At 43.5% G+C, this 19909-nt stretch overlaps 2 protein-coding genes, 1 long non-coding RNA gene and 2 other non-coding genes across 17 annotated transcripts in view; 2 read left to right on the forward strand and 3 right to left on the reverse strand.

The window, feature by feature from the left end:
* The window catches only part of ABI2 (abl interactor 2), a 53677-nt gene extending 42743 nt beyond the window's left edge, over nt 1–10934 (forward strand). For 9 of the 13 annotated variants that reach the window (XM_015868311.3, XM_015868317.3, XM_015868312.3 and 6 more), the window contains 4 exons: nt 187–345; nt 3480–3566; nt 3885–4058; nt 4938–10934. In XM_015868311.3, coding sequence (XP_015723797.2) covers nt 187–345; nt 3480–3566; nt 3885–4058; nt 4938–5113 — 596 coding nt within the window. In that variant the 3' untranslated portion in view covers nt 5114–10934. The remainder of the gene's footprint in view (nt 1–186; nt 346–3479; nt 3567–3884; nt 4059–4937) is intronic. The other 4 variants (XM_015868315.3, XM_015868316.3, XM_015868321.3 and 1 more) reach the window with 1 other exon arrangement.
* Nucleotides 10935–11684: 750 nt separating this feature from the next.
* LOC107316580 (uncharacterized) lies at nt 11685–12477 on the forward strand. The gene is made up of 2 exons (XR_004307928.2): nt 11685–11819; nt 12346–12477. It is a non-coding gene; the product is annotated as an uncharacterized LOC107316580 (long non-coding RNA).
* Nucleotides 12478–16266: 3789 nt separating this feature from the next.
* On the reverse strand, nt 16267–19864 carry EEF1B2 (eukaryotic translation elongation factor 1 beta 2). The gene is made up of 6 exons (XM_015868310.3): nt 19724–19864; nt 19447–19569; nt 18144–18267; nt 17708–17774; nt 16854–16979; nt 16267–16457 (listed from the first exon to the last, which is right to left on the reverse strand). The coding sequence occupies exons 1-6, from the start codon at nt 19801–19803 to the stop codon at nt 16303–16305; spliced, it is 675 nt and encodes a 224-aa protein (XP_015723796.1). The 5' UTR covers nt 19804–19864; the 3' UTR covers nt 16267–16302.
* On the reverse strand, nt 17208–17342 carry LOC116653709 (small nucleolar RNA SNORA41). The gene has a single exon (XR_004308095.2). It is a non-coding gene; the product is annotated as a small nucleolar RNA SNORA41 (small nucleolar RNA).
* Nucleotides 17845–17926, reverse strand: LOC116653706 (small nucleolar RNA SNORD51). The gene has a single exon (XR_004308092.1). It is a non-coding gene; the product is annotated as a small nucleolar RNA SNORD51 (small nucleolar RNA).
* Nucleotides 19865–19909: the final 45 nt, after the last annotated feature.

Raw genomic sequence — 19909 nt, forward strand, 5'->3', positions numbered from 1 at the left:
GTTTTTATGTATTGCTGTTGAGACACGCAGTGCTCTGACAGTCCGGTAGCTGAGCTGACTGCTTGTAGGATGTAGATTGTCTGTAAAAGAACAGAGATGTTTCCTAGCCTTTGAATTCTGAGTGGAGCTAAAAAAAATAACAGGCATAATCCTTCCCTTGGTAACACATTTCTTTTTCTAACCCAGGCCACCCAGTTCAGTTCTACAGCATGAACAGGCCTGCGTCTCGACATACGCCACCAACAATAGGAGGATCCCTGCCATATCGGCGTCCTCCTTCAATCACGTCACAGACGAGCCTTCAGAACCAGATAAATGGAGGACCTTTTTATAACCAGAACCCTGGTAAGAAAGGTTATCTGCTGTGATGAATGCAACGCAGGGTTGAATTGACTGGCTTTCAGATCTCTGAAATCCTACATTCTGTCTCCAGCTCTTGCAGCCAGTCTGAGGTAGCTTCCTGTACGTTGCTGGTAGCCGTGCTGAAGTGGAGGTGTGAGCACAGAGCATGCAGCTGTCATTATAGCACACAGCTCGGGACAATTTGGTTCTTGTTGTCAGATAGATTACTTTTGATCTCCCAGGATTTGCAGGATCTGTTGGACACCCTTCAGTCCTTTACTACACCATGTGTATAATGTAGCTGCTTTGGTGTGGAATAGGTATTTGGTTTTGCAGCAAAACACTGATTCTTCATTAATCAGTCTGTGTGCTTGTGTGCTTTTTCCTTGTGATTAACCACCAGTTCAGTAAATTGTTCTTCCTATATAGGGGTAAGTGTTAGTGATTTTAGACATCAGTGGTGTTTGGTACAGAGTGCAGGGGAGCTATGTCCCTTGTGAAGTTCCGTATGTGATGTTATTCTAATGGATGACCTGTGCTCAAAAGCAGGTTGAGATTTTAACAAGCAGTGTTGTCGTGTATGTTGGGGAATTCAGCAGCTGTTCATCTCTGCTGTCCTCCCTGAGCTTCTGAGGAGAGGTGAAGGTATTGATGTGACACTAAGGGACACCTTTTCTTACAAAGCTATAATGCTTTGTAAGAAAATGCAAGGGATGCAAGGGACACAGTGAAAGTTCCTTGTCAGCAAAGTCAAGTCTGAAAGTTGATTTGAAACACTGTAGTGCTACTGTGTGGGTACTTTTGTTGATCATCTGTTTGGCTTTGTTGTTTTACATGAAGCATTGAATTAGGAATTAGGTTAATTGCTGCAGTTTGAGTTTAAGGGATCTGGTCAGGTCCAAATATTACTGCTTGTGAGTCAGACCGCGAAGAGATGCATGTGATTAACTTGAAAAAGAAGCGGATGGTTCTGCTGGGGACAGAGAGGGTACAGGAGTTTGTATGAGTGAATTGCAGTTCTGTTGCATGAAATACATGGTATTTGTTAGGCACATTATACGCATATTGAATTTTGAAGGGGAATAAATAGGAAGGAAGGGAAAACAGCTATAAAGGAAACATTTCAACATTGCTTTTTGCAGTATAGAGAATTTTCACTGCACCCAGACACATGCAATTTTAGACAGCATATATAATGCCATTGCAGGTAATAATAAAGTTACCAAATAGACTTTATTTAAATTGTGTAATTGCAGGTCAGTCTGAGGACTCAAAAGTAAGGTAATGATTATGGTTAAGATAAAACAAAGAATGATGTCAGCTAGTGTTAACATCACCATTTTGATTAAACTCTGTGATCCAAGCACAACAAAGGGGTTTTTGTTGTGTTTGCCTAGAGTGCTTGTCTAGAGTGATTTGTCTTTCTACCTGGAAGGCCTTGTTATCTCCTTCAAGGACTTACATGCAGTACACAACATGCACAGAAGGGACCCGGGAGACCAAAGGTAGTCTCATATGGTAGACAGGGAGTGTATGATTTCAAGTGATTTTGAATAAGGGAAACATTTTGAAACTAAGTATTTTTATAGTATATGTAATTAAAAAGGTGGCGACTTCATAGCTGGACAGGAACACTGCATTCCTGAACGCTGTTGCATTTCAATAGTGCTTCAAATTCAAGTTCCCTTTTCCTCTTTGGGAAATGCAAGACCAGATCTTTACCCAGCAGTTGTGGTTAATCCTGAAGAAATATATTCTCTCCAAGGTCACCTCACTCAAAGCAAAGAAGCTGTAATTAGAAATGTATATTAAGGTTTCCCAAGAAATACCAGTTAAGTGGTGAGGTAATGGAGCCTGCTTTATATGGAGGTATGTGGATACTCTTACAACAAAGCAATGGTTGCTCCATTTTGGATTCTGTGTTTATTTTGTTTTGTTTGTGATGTGTGGTAGAAAAAAGAAGGTAAACGTGATTGGCGGAAGAAATTCAAAGTGCTTGTGAAAATAATTGCTAAAATGAGCAAACACTGTATTTTGAGATGTGAATTTAAAATAACTTGGGCTTTTTTTTTTTCCCCCATTTGCTGTGATGAGGGGTATTAATTCTGAAAAATGCTCAGTCATGCACTGTAGCTCTGGGATTAGACTGAAATTTGATTAGCTCATCTTGGTAAGGTAAATAAACGTACTGGTACATGAAGTGTAGATTTATTTTTCTCCCCAGTATTCTCTTGGACATGATTAAATGTCTGCGTATGCCACGCTACCAAGAAATGACTTGGTTGTGCTTTTCCTGAGGTGTGCTTTCTGGAAAATATTCCAAGAACTTTCTTGAAAAAAAGAATTGTCTTGCATTATCCTTACATGGTGAGACTCCAGTTTTGTTAACTAGAATTAACTAGTTTTTTGTACTTAGAGAATAAGCTCACTTATCTAATCAAGTGGATTTGCACATCTTGCACAAAAGCAGCTTTTTCCGTTAGCAGCAAGCCTGCTGCTCAGAGTTCAGTGGTTTGCAGAATAAGGCAGAAAGGTAAAGCAGCACAATGAACTAGACTCTGCTGCTCTGCAACAGCAAAGTGTGCTTTGTTCTACCAGTGAGGCTCCTGACTGGAAGACCAAGGTATCTTTCTGTTTCACTTAAGATCGCCTCATTTAATTAATTTTCATTTTTATTTTTTTGCCCATGTTTTGGAGAAAATTAGCTATATCTATTTTCAGGAATAAGGGTTTGTGGATGTTTTAACAGAAAAGACATTCAATTTATAAATACTAGATTGATGGAGGATTGTAGGGGGAGAAACTTCTTGATATATTTGTTAGATCGGCCCGTTTGTGAAGTCTGGTGCTGCTGTAAAGAACTTGAGGGAATCTTTTAGTGAGATTGAGCTTCTGCTTCAGCAGAATCTTGATCTTAGGAAAAGAGATGGGTCAGAAATGTTAAACATGTAGAAATCTCCTTGAAATAAGGACTGGGAATATGCTTAAACACCCTGAGCCATTGTTCTGTGAATGTCATCCTTTTTATCTCGGCTTCCTGGCAGTGTGCTACATTGTCTGAGTGGCGATGATGTCTACTTTCCTGTTTGCTGCTTTGTGTTTCTAACCGAATGCCTCTTTTTTAATTTCTGTGGCAGCATCCCTTGCTCCTCCTCCCCCCTCCATCCTACAGGTAACTCCGCAGTTACCACTAATGGGATTTGTGGCCAGAGTTCAAGAAAACAGTAAGTGTGTCGCTTCCTTGTGCCATGATTCAGTACTGCATGTGGCTTTTGTTTTGAGTGGATGAGAGATGTGTCTGCGTGCAGCCAGAATTCTTCACTGTCTGCGGATTTGTCAGTTCCAAAGAAGCAGGGGGGGAGGAAATAACGTCATTGGTTTCACTGGAGGAACTTCCTTCACTGAACTTTATTGTCTCTAGTGTATTTTTCACTGCTCCTTATGTGGGTGCTGTAGCCACTAGCCTGGATGTGAAGCATTTCTTTAACCTGCAGACACGGTGGTAGGGGCCATTTCTTGACTACAGGGCTGCTCCATTGCAGTTTCAGATACTCCTCCCCCACCCCCACCTGTGGATGAGCCAGTGTTTGACGAGTCCCCACCTCCACCCCCACCTCCAGAGGACTATGAGGAGGAAGAGGCAGCAGTGGTGGAATACAGCGACCCGTACGCAGAGGAGGACCCTCCCTGGGCACCGCGCACCTACTTGGAAAAAGGTGGGTTTAAAGTTTCAAGGAATAGCGTGATTCTTTTTCTAATTGCCATTTGTGTGCATGGCTCTTCAAACTGCCTCTGACAGATGCACAAAACTGGCTCCCCTCTTCCTAAGGGGCAGGCATGTGACTCTTGAAGCTAAGACAATGGGTGTGCTCTTTGCACCCTTACAGGGGGAGTGAGTGTGACTCACACACTTGCCTCTTAGAATCGGGCCGTGCCTTAGAGGTGTGCATGGACCCCTGGTATAAGGCCTGGAAAGTGCACCCAGAATCTTAGAAATGTGTTGATGTGCAGCCCCTTATAATGGCCTCATTACAAGGGGCTCTGTAAGCAGGGCGTCTTCAAGGCACAAGAGTCCTTCCTTTTAGTGCTGTATGTACACGATACATCTCTTGGCTATATTGTGCATCTTTTTTAGTTGTTGTTGTTGTTGGTATGTGTGTAAATAGATATGCTTTATGTTTATTTGTAAATGTTGTTTTTCTCTATAAGGTTTCTGAACAACTACACAGGTGTAACTGGGAAGTTTGCTGGAAGTTTGCTGTATGTGATGTACAAATGTTATCCGTGCAATGGTACTGATGTTCTATGTTTGGTATTTGCCAGTGTTTTATTGCATATTTTTGACTTTCTGAAGCAGCTTTTATCTGTTCCTGTATGAAAAAGATGTTGATACAGTAGGCATACTTTCTATTGTAGAGAAGCGCTGCACTGTTTTCTATTTCATAAGTTGTTTTCACTTTCACTGCTATTATGTACCATTGGAATGCCATCTAGGTAAGGGAACTGAACTTGAGCATTGTGTAGATCTAAATGTGGAGGTGTCTGAGGTGTGTGCTTGTACTTCTTCTAATAGCCCATCCTCTGTTCTCTTCTAGTGGTAGCCATCTATGACTACACAAAGGACAAAGAAGATGAGCTCTCATTTCAGGAAGGTGCCATCATTTATGTCATCAAGAAGAATGATGATGGTTGGTACGAAGGGGTCATGAATGGAGTGACGGGGCTCTTCCCAGGGAACTATGTGGAGTCCATCATGCATTACTCAGAGTGAAGACTAGAGGACAGAGCGCTGCATCTCCTGCTGCAGGAGCTGTCAGGGCTTCCTCATCTCCACCAGCCTCTGGGGCTCCATCCAAAATAGCAGAATGAAGGATAATTGTAACAACCACTCTTTTTTTTTTCTTTTTTTTTTTTTTCCTTTTTTTCCCCACCCCCCTCTCCTCATTATAGAACAGTAGTGTTTTGAGTTGTTTGAACAAATGGCTTTTCCAGCTGCCAGCAGAGGCTATCGTGAGCAATCTGATGCTGAAGTAAGCTGACCCATTCAGATCTAACAAACTCATTGAGTAGCTGATATTTCCTTCACTCCCATTCTGACTTCTTGACAGGCTCTGGGATCTCTCTCAGGAATCCTGTGCTCCATGGAGGCACTATGTTTGGCAGCAGTGCCTGGCACTGGGGATGTCCTGGATGCTTGTGGTGAAGGTTTGCTGGCTGGTGGATGTCTCTCCTGTTTCTACACTACACTCCTGTGCAGCTGGAAGAATGCTTGTGTGTTAGCAAACACAGGGATTTGTATGCAAAGCTGTTCGTGTATCTGACTTCTTTACAGTTGGTTGCATCTTTAGCAAAAATACTTCTACAGCTTCTTTGCTTGTGTAGGCTGACACAGGCATGCAGAGCTGGCGTTGGTTCACTCACCCTTTAGTTTAGACAATTATGATGTCTGCAGCCCAGAGGACCCTTGCCCCCATTTTCTCATCTTTGAATGCAACAGGTTTGGTTTTGGTTGTGCGCTGATGTAAATGTGCTGCTCCTCACCGAGCTACCTGCTGCGGGTGCTGCTGGGTTGACTGGAACTCACAGATGCCATTGACAGTGAAAGTGAAGTTTACAGGTCCTCCTGGGGTCTGAGGATAAACTCTAGCGGCTGTGATCTAAGGTTCAGATCTACTCACACCTGCTTGCACTAGAGAAACATACCCCCAACTTTAGTCTTATGCACAATATAATCTTCAAAATCCAATCAGGTATTGTAAATTGGCTTTTTTGTACTTGATGACTAGATTTGCATATGTACTGTGAGAGCCCTGTGCGGAGGCAGGACAAATGGCAATTGTCGTCTTCATGTCTGTTGCCAAAATCTCTTCAGTGGAAGTAAAAAGGGCTGTTGTTGTGTACTGGTTTCCCATGGAAATCCAAGCAGTAACTAGAAGTAGTCCTAGCTCTTCTCCTGGTCCTCTCCATTGCTGATTATGAAGAAATAGGTATTTTAACTGTACTTGTGGATCCAGGGTGGAATAATAACAAGTGAAGGCCCTGGGTTGATAGTTTTCTTCTTAAGCCTCAGTTAAAAATGCTGGTCAGTGATTCTATCAATGTAAAATGATGGCTATGCTAGTCTGCCCTCAGGAAGGACTAAATACTGCCTTTGGTTGAATATAATGCATTAGCGGGACAAACCGCATAAACCTCCTGTTATAGTCCTGCTGCTCCACAGATGGAGCTGACCTCTGTATTGCCAGAGCATCTTGGGTCAGGGACAGTCCTAGACAATGTCTGACTTCCATCCGACCAGGTTCCAGCCAGTACTAACTGTCAAAGGCAAGGTAATGCTACAGCCTTCTGAAACCTATGCGTAAAACAGAGCAGTACAGAGAGTGCTGCCAGCACTGAGTTTGTGATGATACTGGCAGTGGGGCTGGGAACTTGACACAAGCCTCCTGCCCCTCCTTGGCAAGCAGTGCAGTGCTGGGTTGGAGGCACATGCTTGGTACAGACTTGCTCAGGGAGAAGCCTTTTCTTCCTCAAGGGGGAAGAAAAAAGAAACAAACAGTGAGGTGTGTTTGTAGGAGGTGGGTGAATTTGATTGTCTGCTGTGAACTCACAGATTGCATTAATTCCTGTGACAGTGAGTAAGGAACTATGTTGATGGAAGCCTACAAGAAGTTCAGCTTTAAAGGAACTGTGTAAACACAGAAGTTACTTTCTCCCCTGCTCGGTCCACAGCTGTATAGCCAAAACACTATTCTTTTCTTTCTGGAAGTCAATGACATTACTGTTTGGAATAAATGTTTGTTAGCCAGAAGAGATAGATACTTTTCTAATTTCCTTTGCAAATGCTTCTGTCTTGCAGCAAGACCAGCAGAAGCAGCCATGTTCAGTTCCTTCAGCCAATTGTTTCTCTAGGAGCACACCTACAAACCCTGGTTGTGCTGTAGCTGGAATGTTTGTTTCCAGTGTCACAGGACATTCTTACACTTTTTGCACAGGCCAGTGGTTCTTGCAGCCTGGCTAGAGACTGGGGTGATTGCACCACAGCAGTACTACACAGTGTCCCCCTAAGCACCAAAGAATTGTGTTTTCCAGGACTGTCAAAGCTTCCCTGGCTTCTTCTGTCCTGGGTGTGTTTTTGGTGATGACAGCACACAGTGCTCAAATGTACTGAGTTATGACATCTTAATGGGTTACTAAATGACAGCTAATACTCTCTCCTTGTGCACCCACATTCCAGCTGGGAGGCGATGAAATAGTGAAATATGTCTTTAACTCAGTCTGTGAAGAGCATGCGCTCAAAAACTTCTGACTGACAGGTGGTGACTATGTGTACTTAAATTGTGTGTGATACATGCAGCTGGTTGAGCACCCTGTGAGAGTGTCTGTTGAGAGCTGCCAGAGCAGAGTGGTGTGAACTCCAGAAAGTGCTGCATAATTGTTGGAGCTCAGGACAGAAGATGAGGCTGCAAAACCTTGAAGGTGAAATGTGGGAAGCTCCCTGGAAGGCTGGCTTGGAGAGGTTAGTTTGGTCTCTGTTGATAGCATTTAGTTTTTTGTCCTCTAAGAGCTGCTGTGGATGGAATTTCTGGGTCACCTCCTGCTGGTTTTATGCTTTATTATGCAGTACTAATGCAAAGAAAAGAGTTTTATGCATACTTTTTATTTTGTACAGATCTTAATTCTATGGTTTGTTTGGGGATGATGTGATGTTATGTTCATAGACCAGGCCAAGGTAAACAAGCTTTTTGTATTAATGTTGCATACACTGCATGCTATCGAAGTCAGTGAGGGTTGCGTTTTTAATTTTGTCCCTTGTGCATCTTCTCCTTAGAAACCTTCCTTCCCCACTTCATTTACATTTCCTTCTAAAAGGGGGTTTAGGGAAGTTGGGAAATAAAACAACACCCTCATAGATGCTTCTCTTCACTGAGTTCTACCACAACTGGAGATGTTCAGCATCAGCTGTCAGTCAGAGCAGTGGGTATACATGTGGGAGAGCTGGGGGAAGGAGACACTCCAGAATAGCCCATAGAGTGCTACATGGCCAAAAGAAGCATTTCTCCCTTTTTGAGAGCTGCAGTGCCCACAGCCAGCTGCTTTCATTGTGCATAGACAGGCAGGAATATAGATGCAGATTTTGCTTTGGTTTGCTGTAACAGAGATGTTCTTCCTTGTTCTCAGCCCTCTTGGGACAAATCTATTAACTAGAGCTGCCCCTCTGACATGTGCCTGCGTTAAAGGATGTCACAGACTGTCCCCAGATAGTGCTGAAGCAGGCTATTTTGATGTCTGTATTCAGCATCAAGGTTGCTAAGGTTGTACATATCTCACCCATTGATTTTTATTTTCTTGTCCTTGATTTGATCATCTTTGTTTCTTTTTTCTTTGTTGCTACAGAGGGGTGAGAGGGGCAGGAAAAGCAAGCAACCTATTTTATGCTTAAGCTTCCCAATGGTGATTCCATGCCCGCTAGCTGGAGGCATCAGAGAACATAGAGAGAAGCATCTGAGCTGTGGGGGTTCCTTGAAATGGCTGGAGATTGCTGCTGGTTTGCACCATGGCTCCTGCACAGTCCCTGCGGGATCTGGCAGGATGGTGGCGAATAGCTGGAGAACAAGTGCTCACTTGCCACAGAGGTTTGTTCACTTTTCACACCTCCTTTGCTGCCAAAGCTCTCCCAGTGCAGTGCTTCTTGTGACTGAGAGGATGTGTTTGTCTGCTGCTTGTGCCAGCACACTGGTCTTGTCGAGGTAGCCCTACCTCACTGCTTGCAAGAAGGCAGAATGCTTTGCCTTCTGCCTGGTGTGATTCTCCAGCACTTTTATGACAGCCGAGAACCAAAGTTGACATTGGCAACAATACAGCTTCTGCAAAGCGGCACTTTTATTTAGGGTGCTTTAGCTGAGATTGAGAAGAGAAGCGGTAGCAGGACTGATGGTCCTTTCCTGGCAGAGGGTGTGCTGTCTGCCTGCTGTTCACCTGTGCTGGAGGAGGGTTGTGCTGGTGCATCCTGCTGTGCTTCTGTGGTGTCCTGCACCTATGCCAGAAGGCAGGCTATTGCTGTGCTCTTCCCAGCAGCTTTCACCAGTTTCTGGCAGATGCTGCAAAGGCGCCTCTTCCCCTAGAAATGAGCTGCAGCTATGAACCAAATGCAAAATATTTACCTTTTCCTTCTGGAAAGGACAGGACTTTTTGTTGGTTGGTACCCAGCAGCATCATCAGCACAACTTTTTTGGAAGCTGCTAGAGGATGCTGTAGGAAAGAGTGTAGCGCTGTGGCTTCAGCTGGGTTTGTTGAGTGTAGAGTCATTAACTAAGGACTGTAGCATGTAATGAAACATTGCAAAGCCCATGCAGAGGCTTTAGTTCTTATGTTGACAACAGTGGCAGAGGGAAATGTGCAGAACTATCACATTCACAAAGGCAAATACTTAATGTTGAGAAGAGGCAGTGTTGTAAAACAAACAGCACGAGCAGGTAGGTGATGGACTATAGCTTACAGGGGGCCATGTTAAAGAATTTATTGTGCTTACAATGTACTTTCCACCTACCCCACCCTTTGGCATCACTCAGTATTAGGCAAAGCCGCATTTTGTGGCTACAGTGGTATTATACAGAGGTCAGAATAGTGCAAGAGGGAACTTAGTTTTATTCTTGTCAGTAGCTGGTCGGTGCATAGCAACAGTCCTTTTGATTTTTACAATTGTGAGAGTAGTGGGACCCTCATCTCCTATCTGTGGGAAGGTTGCTGAACACTGGGCACGGCCAAGTTTTGCCAACTGCTGTTGCAAATAATTTAGACCGTGACGTTCTGCATTAATTCAAAAAAGCAATGTGTTTTGTGCAACTTTCTGCAAATGCAGGAACTGTTTGTTTGTTTTCTTTGGTGCTCTGAACATACTCATTAAGACCTTTGCTTACTCCAGCGTGGGTTACAGGAAGGTAAAAAGTCAGCAGCAGCCTGTTGGCCAGAGGTAAGCCTACACCCAGCATCCTGCTGGACAGGTATGTGGTGACGCCGCTGAAATACGGGCAGTAAGTTTCCTGTTCCTCTTGAAACTTCAGAAAAATCCTTCTATTGACGAATGAGGAAGAGCTGTGTACAAATTCATTTCCATTACAGCGCCTTGCTGAAGTGCTGACATCTGAGATATTTTTTTTTGTAAAGCCCAAGTGCTTCTTTTCACATTTGAAAAAGTGTCTTCTGCAACTTGCATGGACAAGTAGTTTCTATGAATTCTCTGGAAATGTTAGTGTCTAACATGGATTTTTTTTGGTCCATGTATTTTTTTCTGAAAACAAAACCCCCCCACACACATTTGGGTTGCAGTTGGAAGGGAAGCACTCTGCGCTTTTGATTTTGGCGCTGCTGATGCAGTGGAGGAGTGCAGAGCCCGCTGTAAATGACTGAGCCTGCAAGACTCTGGGGAGCTGGGTGCTGCCGGTAACATTTTATTGTGTGTGCCATTTGAACCATCTTCCAAGTGAGTGCAAAACCCAATTTTTAAATTTTTTTAATTAATTGTACTTGGAATTAACTGTTGCTGTGTACTAAACCCTCTTGTTACGAGCCCTGAATAAAAAGAACAAAGCACACACTATGTGTTCCGTGAGTGTGCCACCACTGCGTCACATTCCTTGTCTTTTGCTACAGGCTTTTCAACACGTTGAGGGATGGGGAGACATGGCTTGTGTATGCAGGAGCCCATTTCAGAGCAGGTGAGCACAGCACTTCCTTCAGCCCAGGTATGGCAGCAGCTCACACCTCCACTTCTGTATGACCGTATTTCCAGTCATTTGGCACTGCTAGGGCACCAGCTCCTTCCAGCACAGGTGCCCATGTTGCATTCACAGCTCTGAGCTGCTATCCTCTAGTACCAGCTTTACTTTTAGGCTAGGATTCTTCTGAGCTGGGTGGAGTGCTGTTTTTCCTCTTCACCTTTCCCAAGCACCATTCTGCATCGCCAGCCTTTAGGCAGAGCTCACTTCCTTGAGGTCTGCAGGAACAAAGCAGCTTTTCTTCTTTCAGTGGTGACATGAGTGCCCCGGGGCCATGACACTCCAACTGCTTTCCTTGCAGTGCAGGCAGTCGTGCTGCTGGTTCTGTTCAGGGAGCTTGGTTCCCATTCTGGTACATGCGCAGCTGCTGCTGCTTTTGGCTCAAGGTAAAGGTTACCTCAGTTTTACATGTAAGCCCAAGTACCGCAGTGTCTCTAAGAGTTTAGTGCCCTACATGAGCAGGAATTCAGTCTGACTTCTTTCATCTTAAATTTCAAATCCCTGCAGTAGCAGCTCATGAGTGCTGCACAACCAGCCTACGTGCATCCCCCATGGAAAGGTACAGGAGAATGAATTCCCTACTGTGGACCCCAGCGAGGTGCTGCCCCAGCACTTACCAGCCATCAGCTGTTTGTGCAGAGCAGAGCTGAACCAAGTAGTGCCAGGACCTTGTGCATCTGAGGAAGCAGGCAGATGGAAAAGGTGAGCCTTCACTCTGGGTCTTCTTTAGACCTGTGGCTGGTACGCACAGTGCTACTGGTACAGCCAGCTCTGATCCACTAGAAAGAGCTGTGCAAAGGAACAGTAAATAGCACCTAGATCAAGAATGAGCAAGCTGTAGCCAAGCAGGGACCTGTAAAAGGGAACCGCTGCTGCCCTGAGCACAGAAAGTGGGCTCTGAAAAAGGAAAATGGCAAGACAGAGGATTAAAACGAATTATTAAATTTAACTACATCTTTATTGAATTGTGCATATTCAAAGAAAGAAGAAATTTTAAACCAGAGCAAGACTGGCCACTCTGCTTTATGCTACTTGGTTGCCTAAGAGCACAGAACAAAGACGTTGAGAAAACACCACCACCACCACTCCACGTGTGCAACTCCACAACAGTAAATCTTAAAATGCACTTGTTAAAATATTGCTCTCTCTCCCATTAGTCCTGAAGCCAAAGCGATTCAGATACCTTGATGTCTCCCTGATGTGTCATTTGTTCCCTGGTGCCCTGCAGGAAATTGCACAATAAGTTCAGGAGAGGAGCTCTTTGGCTTTGAGGCTGCGCACCCAGTTAGAGCAAGTAATTCTTTTGTTGCATCTGGAAGCTACTGCTCAGAGGAAAGCAGGTAATTTCCATGTAAAAGAACTGAAATTACTAGATTACTTCTTTCTTTTCTGTGGGACTTGTGCCTCCTTCCTGTTTAGAAAGACAAAACAGAAGGCTGGCCCTGCTACCTGCCTGTCTGGCAGAGAGGAAAGTGGAAAGAACGGGCACTGAAACAGAGTACAGAATGCCATTACCCGCACTAATCAACTCCTGCAGAAGCAAGGCTTTCCCTGACATTACGAGTCAAAAGGTACATACACGTGTAATTACAGCTATCCATTTTCAGCATTCTAGGATGAAAACGTCTGCTATCTTTGTGTACAGAGTATGCTAGCTCGGCTTTCACCTATTCATTTTAGTAGTGCCAAAAAGATTACAGCCCCATGTTCTGCAGCAAGAAGCATCTTGCTGTATGTCTGAAATTTGTCTCCTTTGCTTTCTGATGATTTTAGCAGAGAAAATGGTAGAACTCAGAGACCAGTGCACAAGGGCAAAAATAGCTTACTTGTAAATAAGGCATAGATACTTGCTGTCATAAAAACAGTAGACACACCGGAAAAGCAAGTTATGTCAACAGGTCTCACAAGGTGAAAAGGCAGCCAGGTTTTCCAAACCACTCTGTATCCACATTTCAGTGCGCATCTGAAACACTTGCTATGTTTCTATCTGACTACTTACTAATGAAGGAAGTTGTATTTAGAAGGGTGCCACCTTTGCTGAAGCTCATTCTTCGTGCTGTAAAGTTGGTGTTCAATTTCTGTCTCCCAGCAAGCTCTTTAGCAGCCTGAAAAATAAAGCATGGACTTACTGTCTCATGGGAGATACCGCGTAAGTGAACTTGGGCACAGGAAAATAAAAAGAACAAAGCTCAAACACCTCTGAAAAACCTGCACTCATAACATTGCTCTGCCAAATGCAACTCCCAGAGGCACCTGTGCTGAAAGAACTGAAGAAAAAAGCAGAACTGTCACCCACCAGTGGAACTGTTTTGCAGGGAAAGAAAAAGAGGAGATAAGTGGAGTTCCCTGATTGCTGTCGTCTGGGAGCACGCACTGTGCCAGCTCCCATATGCACCCTACCAGGAAGCAGAGAATGCGCCTGCCTGCCTATCTCCAGTAGCGGCTGGGGAGTTATGACTGTCTGCACGCATTGTGCGCCACTGATGGGTATGAGCCCCTCGAGCTGTGTACGGTACCAAGCAGCAGGAGGACCAATGTAGAAAATTACAGCACCCATGAATTCCAGTATAGCTTAACAATTCTTCTTGCCTCTCAAGGATTTTCTTTCCAGTCCTCCCCTTGACTGTTAGAAGTGCAACTTTATAATTAACAGCTTAATGTGCTGGTCACAGTTTCTGGCAGGTCAAAGAAAAGAGAAGCCATGCTTGCCTCAAGTTACCCATCTCCGCTCTGTCTAGAAAGCCAAGTTTCCTGACAGCTCCTGATGAATTACAAACAGTGCTTTTAACTGCTTCCACGCTTGTTTCTGTAAAGGTAACACGTTATTGGGCACAGACTGTGTGAGGCTGCACTATGTATGTTCATTTAAGAATGTAATGCAACCTGCCGAGACCTACCTGTTAGTTCAGGGAAAAGAGTTACACGTACAAGTGGTGCATCCACAGGGGTCAGCCTTGTGGGTTGGCACTGGTGCAGGAGTCCTGGCAGCTTTCAGAAGGGGTGAACACAAATAGTCACCTTGTGTCGTAAAAACAAAAGGTCAAGCCTACTATAAAGTTAAGATGCATAATGGATTGGAATAACATACACTTATCCTAGTTACTTCATGGACAAAGAACTCAAATAATTTGTAGCAGTGTATATCTTTAAACTATTTGGAAGGGAGGGAGAGGTTCCTTATAGTATAAATATATTTCACTCCAGCCCACTATATATATAAAAATATGTTCCTTGACATCTTTCTAAGAATGATGTGTTTTAATGCTTCCTTTCCTGAATGTGCTCCAAGTGGAGAAATAAATTTCTATTAGCCCTGAAGAACACATTCATTTACTTTTCTCAGCAGCAACTAAGCTGTGACTGTTCACAGAACAGCACCATACTGACGTTCCTGAAAGATGAAAGAAAACCCTGACCTTTGTGTCACAGGAATTAAAGTTTATTCAGTTTTCTTCATGCACATTAGGTATATGAGGACAAATACACACAGTAACGAGCTTTATTTTCAAAGAAGAAGATTTTACATTTGCTTTGTCTTGTGTACATCATCAGAAAATGCTTTACAAAGCTTTGCTTGGATTACCCCTCTGGATTAAAAAAAGCAACAAAACACTGCCAACATTTAACCACCACCTTAACCAAAAGCCTCCCCCAGATAATAAAGAATCTGGCCAACATCAGTCCCGGTCTGTGGAAAAAAATGGCCTACCAACTTTATAAGGTGATTGCTACCTCCTTCATACCAAGATCAGCAACATAGTTGCCACCATCCAACTCATTTCTGCAAGAGGAATGAAGATACCTAATCAGAACAGACAGCATCCTTGGTTTCCATTTCCATAGAATAACTGAAAAAGCCCAATTACTCTCCTACACTGCTTGGACAGAAGAATGCTCATCCAAAGCTCTACGATGAAAAAAAGGCACTCTGATTTTCCTATGAGATACTGCTGAGAAAAAAACCAACAAAACTCAACTGCAGCAGATTCTGTTCTTCCCTGCTTCATAATGCTTGTTCTTGTTCAGATTGCACTCAAGTGTTTCTGACAGTCTCCTTAAAACCCTGTTGCTTTAACAACAGAGTGGCAACTGGCAGCCCTTCTCAAAAAGAGGCACAACAAGATCAATAGTGGGTTTGAGATCTTTATAGTCATGTAGGAGCATGGGAGGACTATATTTAAGATCTCAAACCTACCATTGGTCTTGTTGTTACAGGTTGCATTCACTCTACGATACACGGTGACACTGTAGCAAGCTGTATTTTAACAGAGTAACAAAGTACCATCCACCTGCATTAACTGTAGCCACTGCGCCCCATTAATCCTCACTCAAGCACGTGGCACCGTTAAACCTACAATGCCTCGGTCTTCTTGAAGGAACACACTGCCCTCTAGTGAACTGTACCTTAATTGCACCTCAAGGATCTCGATCCTGCTACTTAAGGTTAAAAACCAATGCTGGCCTGCAGTTCTAGGCACACCAAGGCCTTGATCTTGAAGCAGGAATTATGCAGTACTAAGTAAGACACGTCCCTCCTCTTCCCCCCCCCACACACAAAAAAAAGCCAAATTTGAGGTTATTTCTATTTTTTAAACACTTCAGGAGAAAAAAAAAATCTCAGGTTCACACAATAGGAGATGGTGAGAAGTTACCCTGGCAGTCTCAGTCACATTAAGTACACTTCACCACAATCTCCAATGCACTGCAGTCCTCATTGCTTTAAACTGCCTTATCTTTGTCTTCATTCCTAAGTGACAGTTGAACTGCAGCTGTCAGAAGAATAAAGCCACCATACAACTATTTGGTTACTCAGCGCCCCTTCGATACAAAACTTCTATTTCTCTTAAAGTGCTACAGCCCTGTGCTTCTCCCTGAAAACCACCTCTCCTTTCAGATTAATTACAAGTAGCCAAAGATGCAACTCCACCTAAAATAGAGGAAAGGGCATTTCAGATATTTAAAGCCATGTAAATGTTAAGCCTAGACATATGGCAGCTGTCAGCTCTCTCTTTGCTCCGGCACTAAATACCACGGCGCTGGAACAATCCTAAAAGCCAATTGATTAGCTTTTACTTTACCCATCAGTCAAATTTTACATTAACAAACTGGATTGCACTATGACTTTGAATTAATGACAGACATGGCCCAATTTTTGCAATTATTTTTATTCTAAATATATGAAGACTCAGATCTTGTTGAAAGCAGCTACATCCATTGATTGTACGTAATCTTCAAAAGCTGTTATTCTTTCTTCCAACATGTCTGTTCCAACTTTATCATCTTCAACAACACACTGAATCTGAAGCTTTTTGATACCGTAACCAACTGGTACTAGCTTAGCTGCAAAACAAAACAAAAAAGCATTACACACTCCTCACTTGAAAATGGAAGATGGAAGCAGCTGATAGCATTAATGGAGTTGGCCTAAAAGGTGTTTCTTTGAATCTTAGCCTTGCTGCTGCCCTAGCAGCTTTCTGACTAACCCCTTTTTAAATCATCACTCTTGTAAGATTATGCAAAGAACACCTATCGGTTTGCTATTTAGTGGGTGCTAGTCCACCAAGCACCACACACGCACAGCTCACACTATACATACTGTATGTAACATGGCAGTTAACTCACTATTTTAGCTACCTACCTTATCACAGGACAAACAGTAATCCTAAGGCTACTTATTCATACAGCACCCCAACAGATCACGTGATCACCCTTTTCCCCACTTAGAATTTTACTTACAAGACCCCCAGACCAAGCCATCTGCTTGAATGCTTCGAACACACTCCTCTAATTTGGCCATGTCTGTCTCATCATCCCAAGGTTTCACATCAAGCAAGATCGATGATTTGGCAACAACAGCTGGTTCTAAGGGGAAAAAAAGGAGGAAAGACACCATCAACAGCTAGGAAACTTTCAGGAACTCAAGAATATACTTACAAATAACTTCACACGACTAAAAAAAAACCAAAAACCTCATAACTCAGTCCTCTTGTACCAACATGCATTTTTAAGGGGTCTGAAAATATATATCCTGATGTTTAAGATGTAGATGCCTGTTTTTGAAAAACACTTTGAAAAGAGAACATAAGCTAACATTGTTTGTTACGTAGAAAGTCCTTCTTAAGAGGATCTGAGAAGGTGCTTAATACTACGTAACAGTTTGTCTTCCACAGAGGGAATACTGCAACTGCTACAGTCCTGAACAGTTTCAGGCCAGTAACTGTGGAGGGACCTGCATGCAAGAGCCTTTCCTCTCTTAACTCACCAACTACTGATCGGCCTCCTTAGGTCAGTCTGCTGGAGTTCTTACACAGATGTGTTTTATACTACTTTGCATCTGTTTTATTTCAAGAAAACCCTAGGGTTCTCTTTTTGTAGAGGAAAAGCTTGCTCCTTTGGTAAGACAAAAGGAGAATAGGCAGGACAAAAAGCATGCTAATGTTCAATGATTTGCTATAGGAAAGGTTAAGCTCACAGAACTCAAGTAAAGCAAACCACTTCTGCTTCATTCCAGTAAGTCTGTAATAGAGAAACACTATTTCTATTCATCCTGTTTAAATGCATAACAAGGTCAAAGTTACTCAAACACATACTTTTGGACTTCTTTGATTCATACTGTGCCAGGCGTTCTTCCCTCAGTTTCTTTGCTTCTTCACTTTCCTAAAAGAGAGATACGAAGTCACAAAAGAGCACCAACCCCCCCCAAATCTTTAAAGCACTGTTGGATTGACTGGCATCTATCAGGAAAAAACAAATCATCACAGCTGTCAGCCGAAAGATGGTGATTTTTGTTTTATTCATCATGTAACCAGTCACAGCAGACATTTCAACACACTGTATTTCTTTCTAATGGAGAGTTCGTATGTTACATCCTACAAAGACACTGGAGTCTGGAGATCCTGAACAGTATCTGTTATTAAGGTCACAAATTAAAGTAACCTAAACTAGTAAGGTAAACACTTGCCTGTCCAATTGGTTCTTAAATATATACATATGAATAATACTAAAAGAGAAAAAAAGCACCAATACCTCTTCATCATCAGATCCAAAAAGATCAATGTCATCGTCATCTTTGCTATCTGTGGCTGCACCTGTTGTGTCCTCAACATCAGCAGGACCGTATTTCCCCAAAGCCTTCTTTATTCCTGGTAAGCTAAAGGAAAACAGGCATTAAGAAATTACTTATTTGTAGATATACTACTTCATTTTCCTTCTTAAGTACATTCATAGCAAAAACAGTGAGATAAAGAAAAAAGGGTTAATTTTGCTACTTGAAAACCTTCCCCCAAAAAATGCCTCTAAAAACACCTCAGTTGAAACGACAGCAAATCCTACAAAGATTGCCTGTCTAATCACTGATGGATCTTGTGTTATTCTGCTGCCCTGTGAGACTATATGGATAACAGAACTTCCATAATGGAATCTCCAATGTATTTTGTGTATGAGAAGTTATCAATTTCTTACCCTAAAAATATATTCATTTGTTTAAATTAAAAGTAACAAAAAACATGTGGATAGCTCACAAGGGACCAAAATCCTATTGATTTCCTATTGTTACTAAAAAACTGCTGTTACAAAAACTGTAAAATTAGATCTAATTTTCAGTAATTAGGTTAAGTTTTCAGAGTGGGCCCTTTAAGGAGACTTTATCATCTCAGTTTATCATCCCATTTAGGTTTGAGAGCTTCAAAATTGCAGCGGTCTCTGAGCCACCCAACTTCACAAGAGCTCCCTCCAGAACAGGAGGGAGGCACACAGAGGAGGCAGTGCAGCAGAACTGACACTACCTGTGCTGTACCTTTCCAGAGAGGCCTGCAGTCACCATGGATGTCAATACAGCACCTTTCATAAACACTAAAATCGCTAAAAAAGAGAAGAGAGAGCATTTGCTTTTATAGTCCCCCTTCTTTACAAGTGTTTTTACATCATCAATCTTCAATTTAGCCTCACCTTCTGAGATTAAAAATCTGAACAAATCACCTTCCTTCTTGTCTTTAGGCTTCTCTCACAGTTCCTAAGTCTGATACTGCCCTTATGGAGCAGGTCAGCACTACGTGATTCCCAGCTTTCAGCACAGAGTAGGAGGCAGCAACAAGACCCAGGATTCCTTGTAAGCTTCTACAGGAGCCCCATAGAATCTGCACAAAGGCAAATTCAGCTTCCTCTGCTCTGAGCGGCCCCATAGCATCCCAACGGGTCTGCTCTGCTCCTGGACTCATTTCTGTTCCCAGAAGCCACACAGGACCAGCAAAAAGCCACTTCTCTCCAAGCTCAGAAACCGACAGTTGGCACAGCACTTCACACGGGTGTTCATTCTGTGGTTCAATCATACCTGGCCTTTTGCTTTTCATACGACTTAATGTGATTGTACCAGCGAAGAGCATGGAACAGCTCGGCAGGAGGCGGGGCCCCGACGGCTTCAAACACCGCAATGTCGGCCTGGGAAGGCACGTACCTGCGGGAACAAGCGGAGATCAGCCCCACGCTCAACACAAGGCGCCCATCCCAAGGGTTACACAACGTGTGTCCCAGGGCAGCCCCGCTGCTCCCCGTCGGGCCTCACCACGGGTTGACCCGGCCCAGCCCTCCTCCCTCCCGCCACCCCTCACCCCTCGATGTAGCTCTTGTCGGCCAGGAAATCATTGAGGACCCGCAGGCCGGCGGCGGACTTTAGATCCCCAAAGCCCATGGCGGCAGCGGCGCACAACACCACACCGCACCCACAGCCCGCCGCCAAGCAAAGAGGCCCAGCGACCCCTGCGCTCGCCTTATATAACGGCAGAACCCTCCGCGGC

Source organism: Coturnix japonica, chromosome 7 (genome assembly GCF_054131305.1).
Source record: "Coturnix japonica strain WE chromosome 7, WE-NBRP24, whole genome shotgun sequence".
Lineage (NCBI taxonomy): Eukaryota > Metazoa > Chordata > Aves > Galliformes > Phasianidae > Coturnix > Coturnix japonica.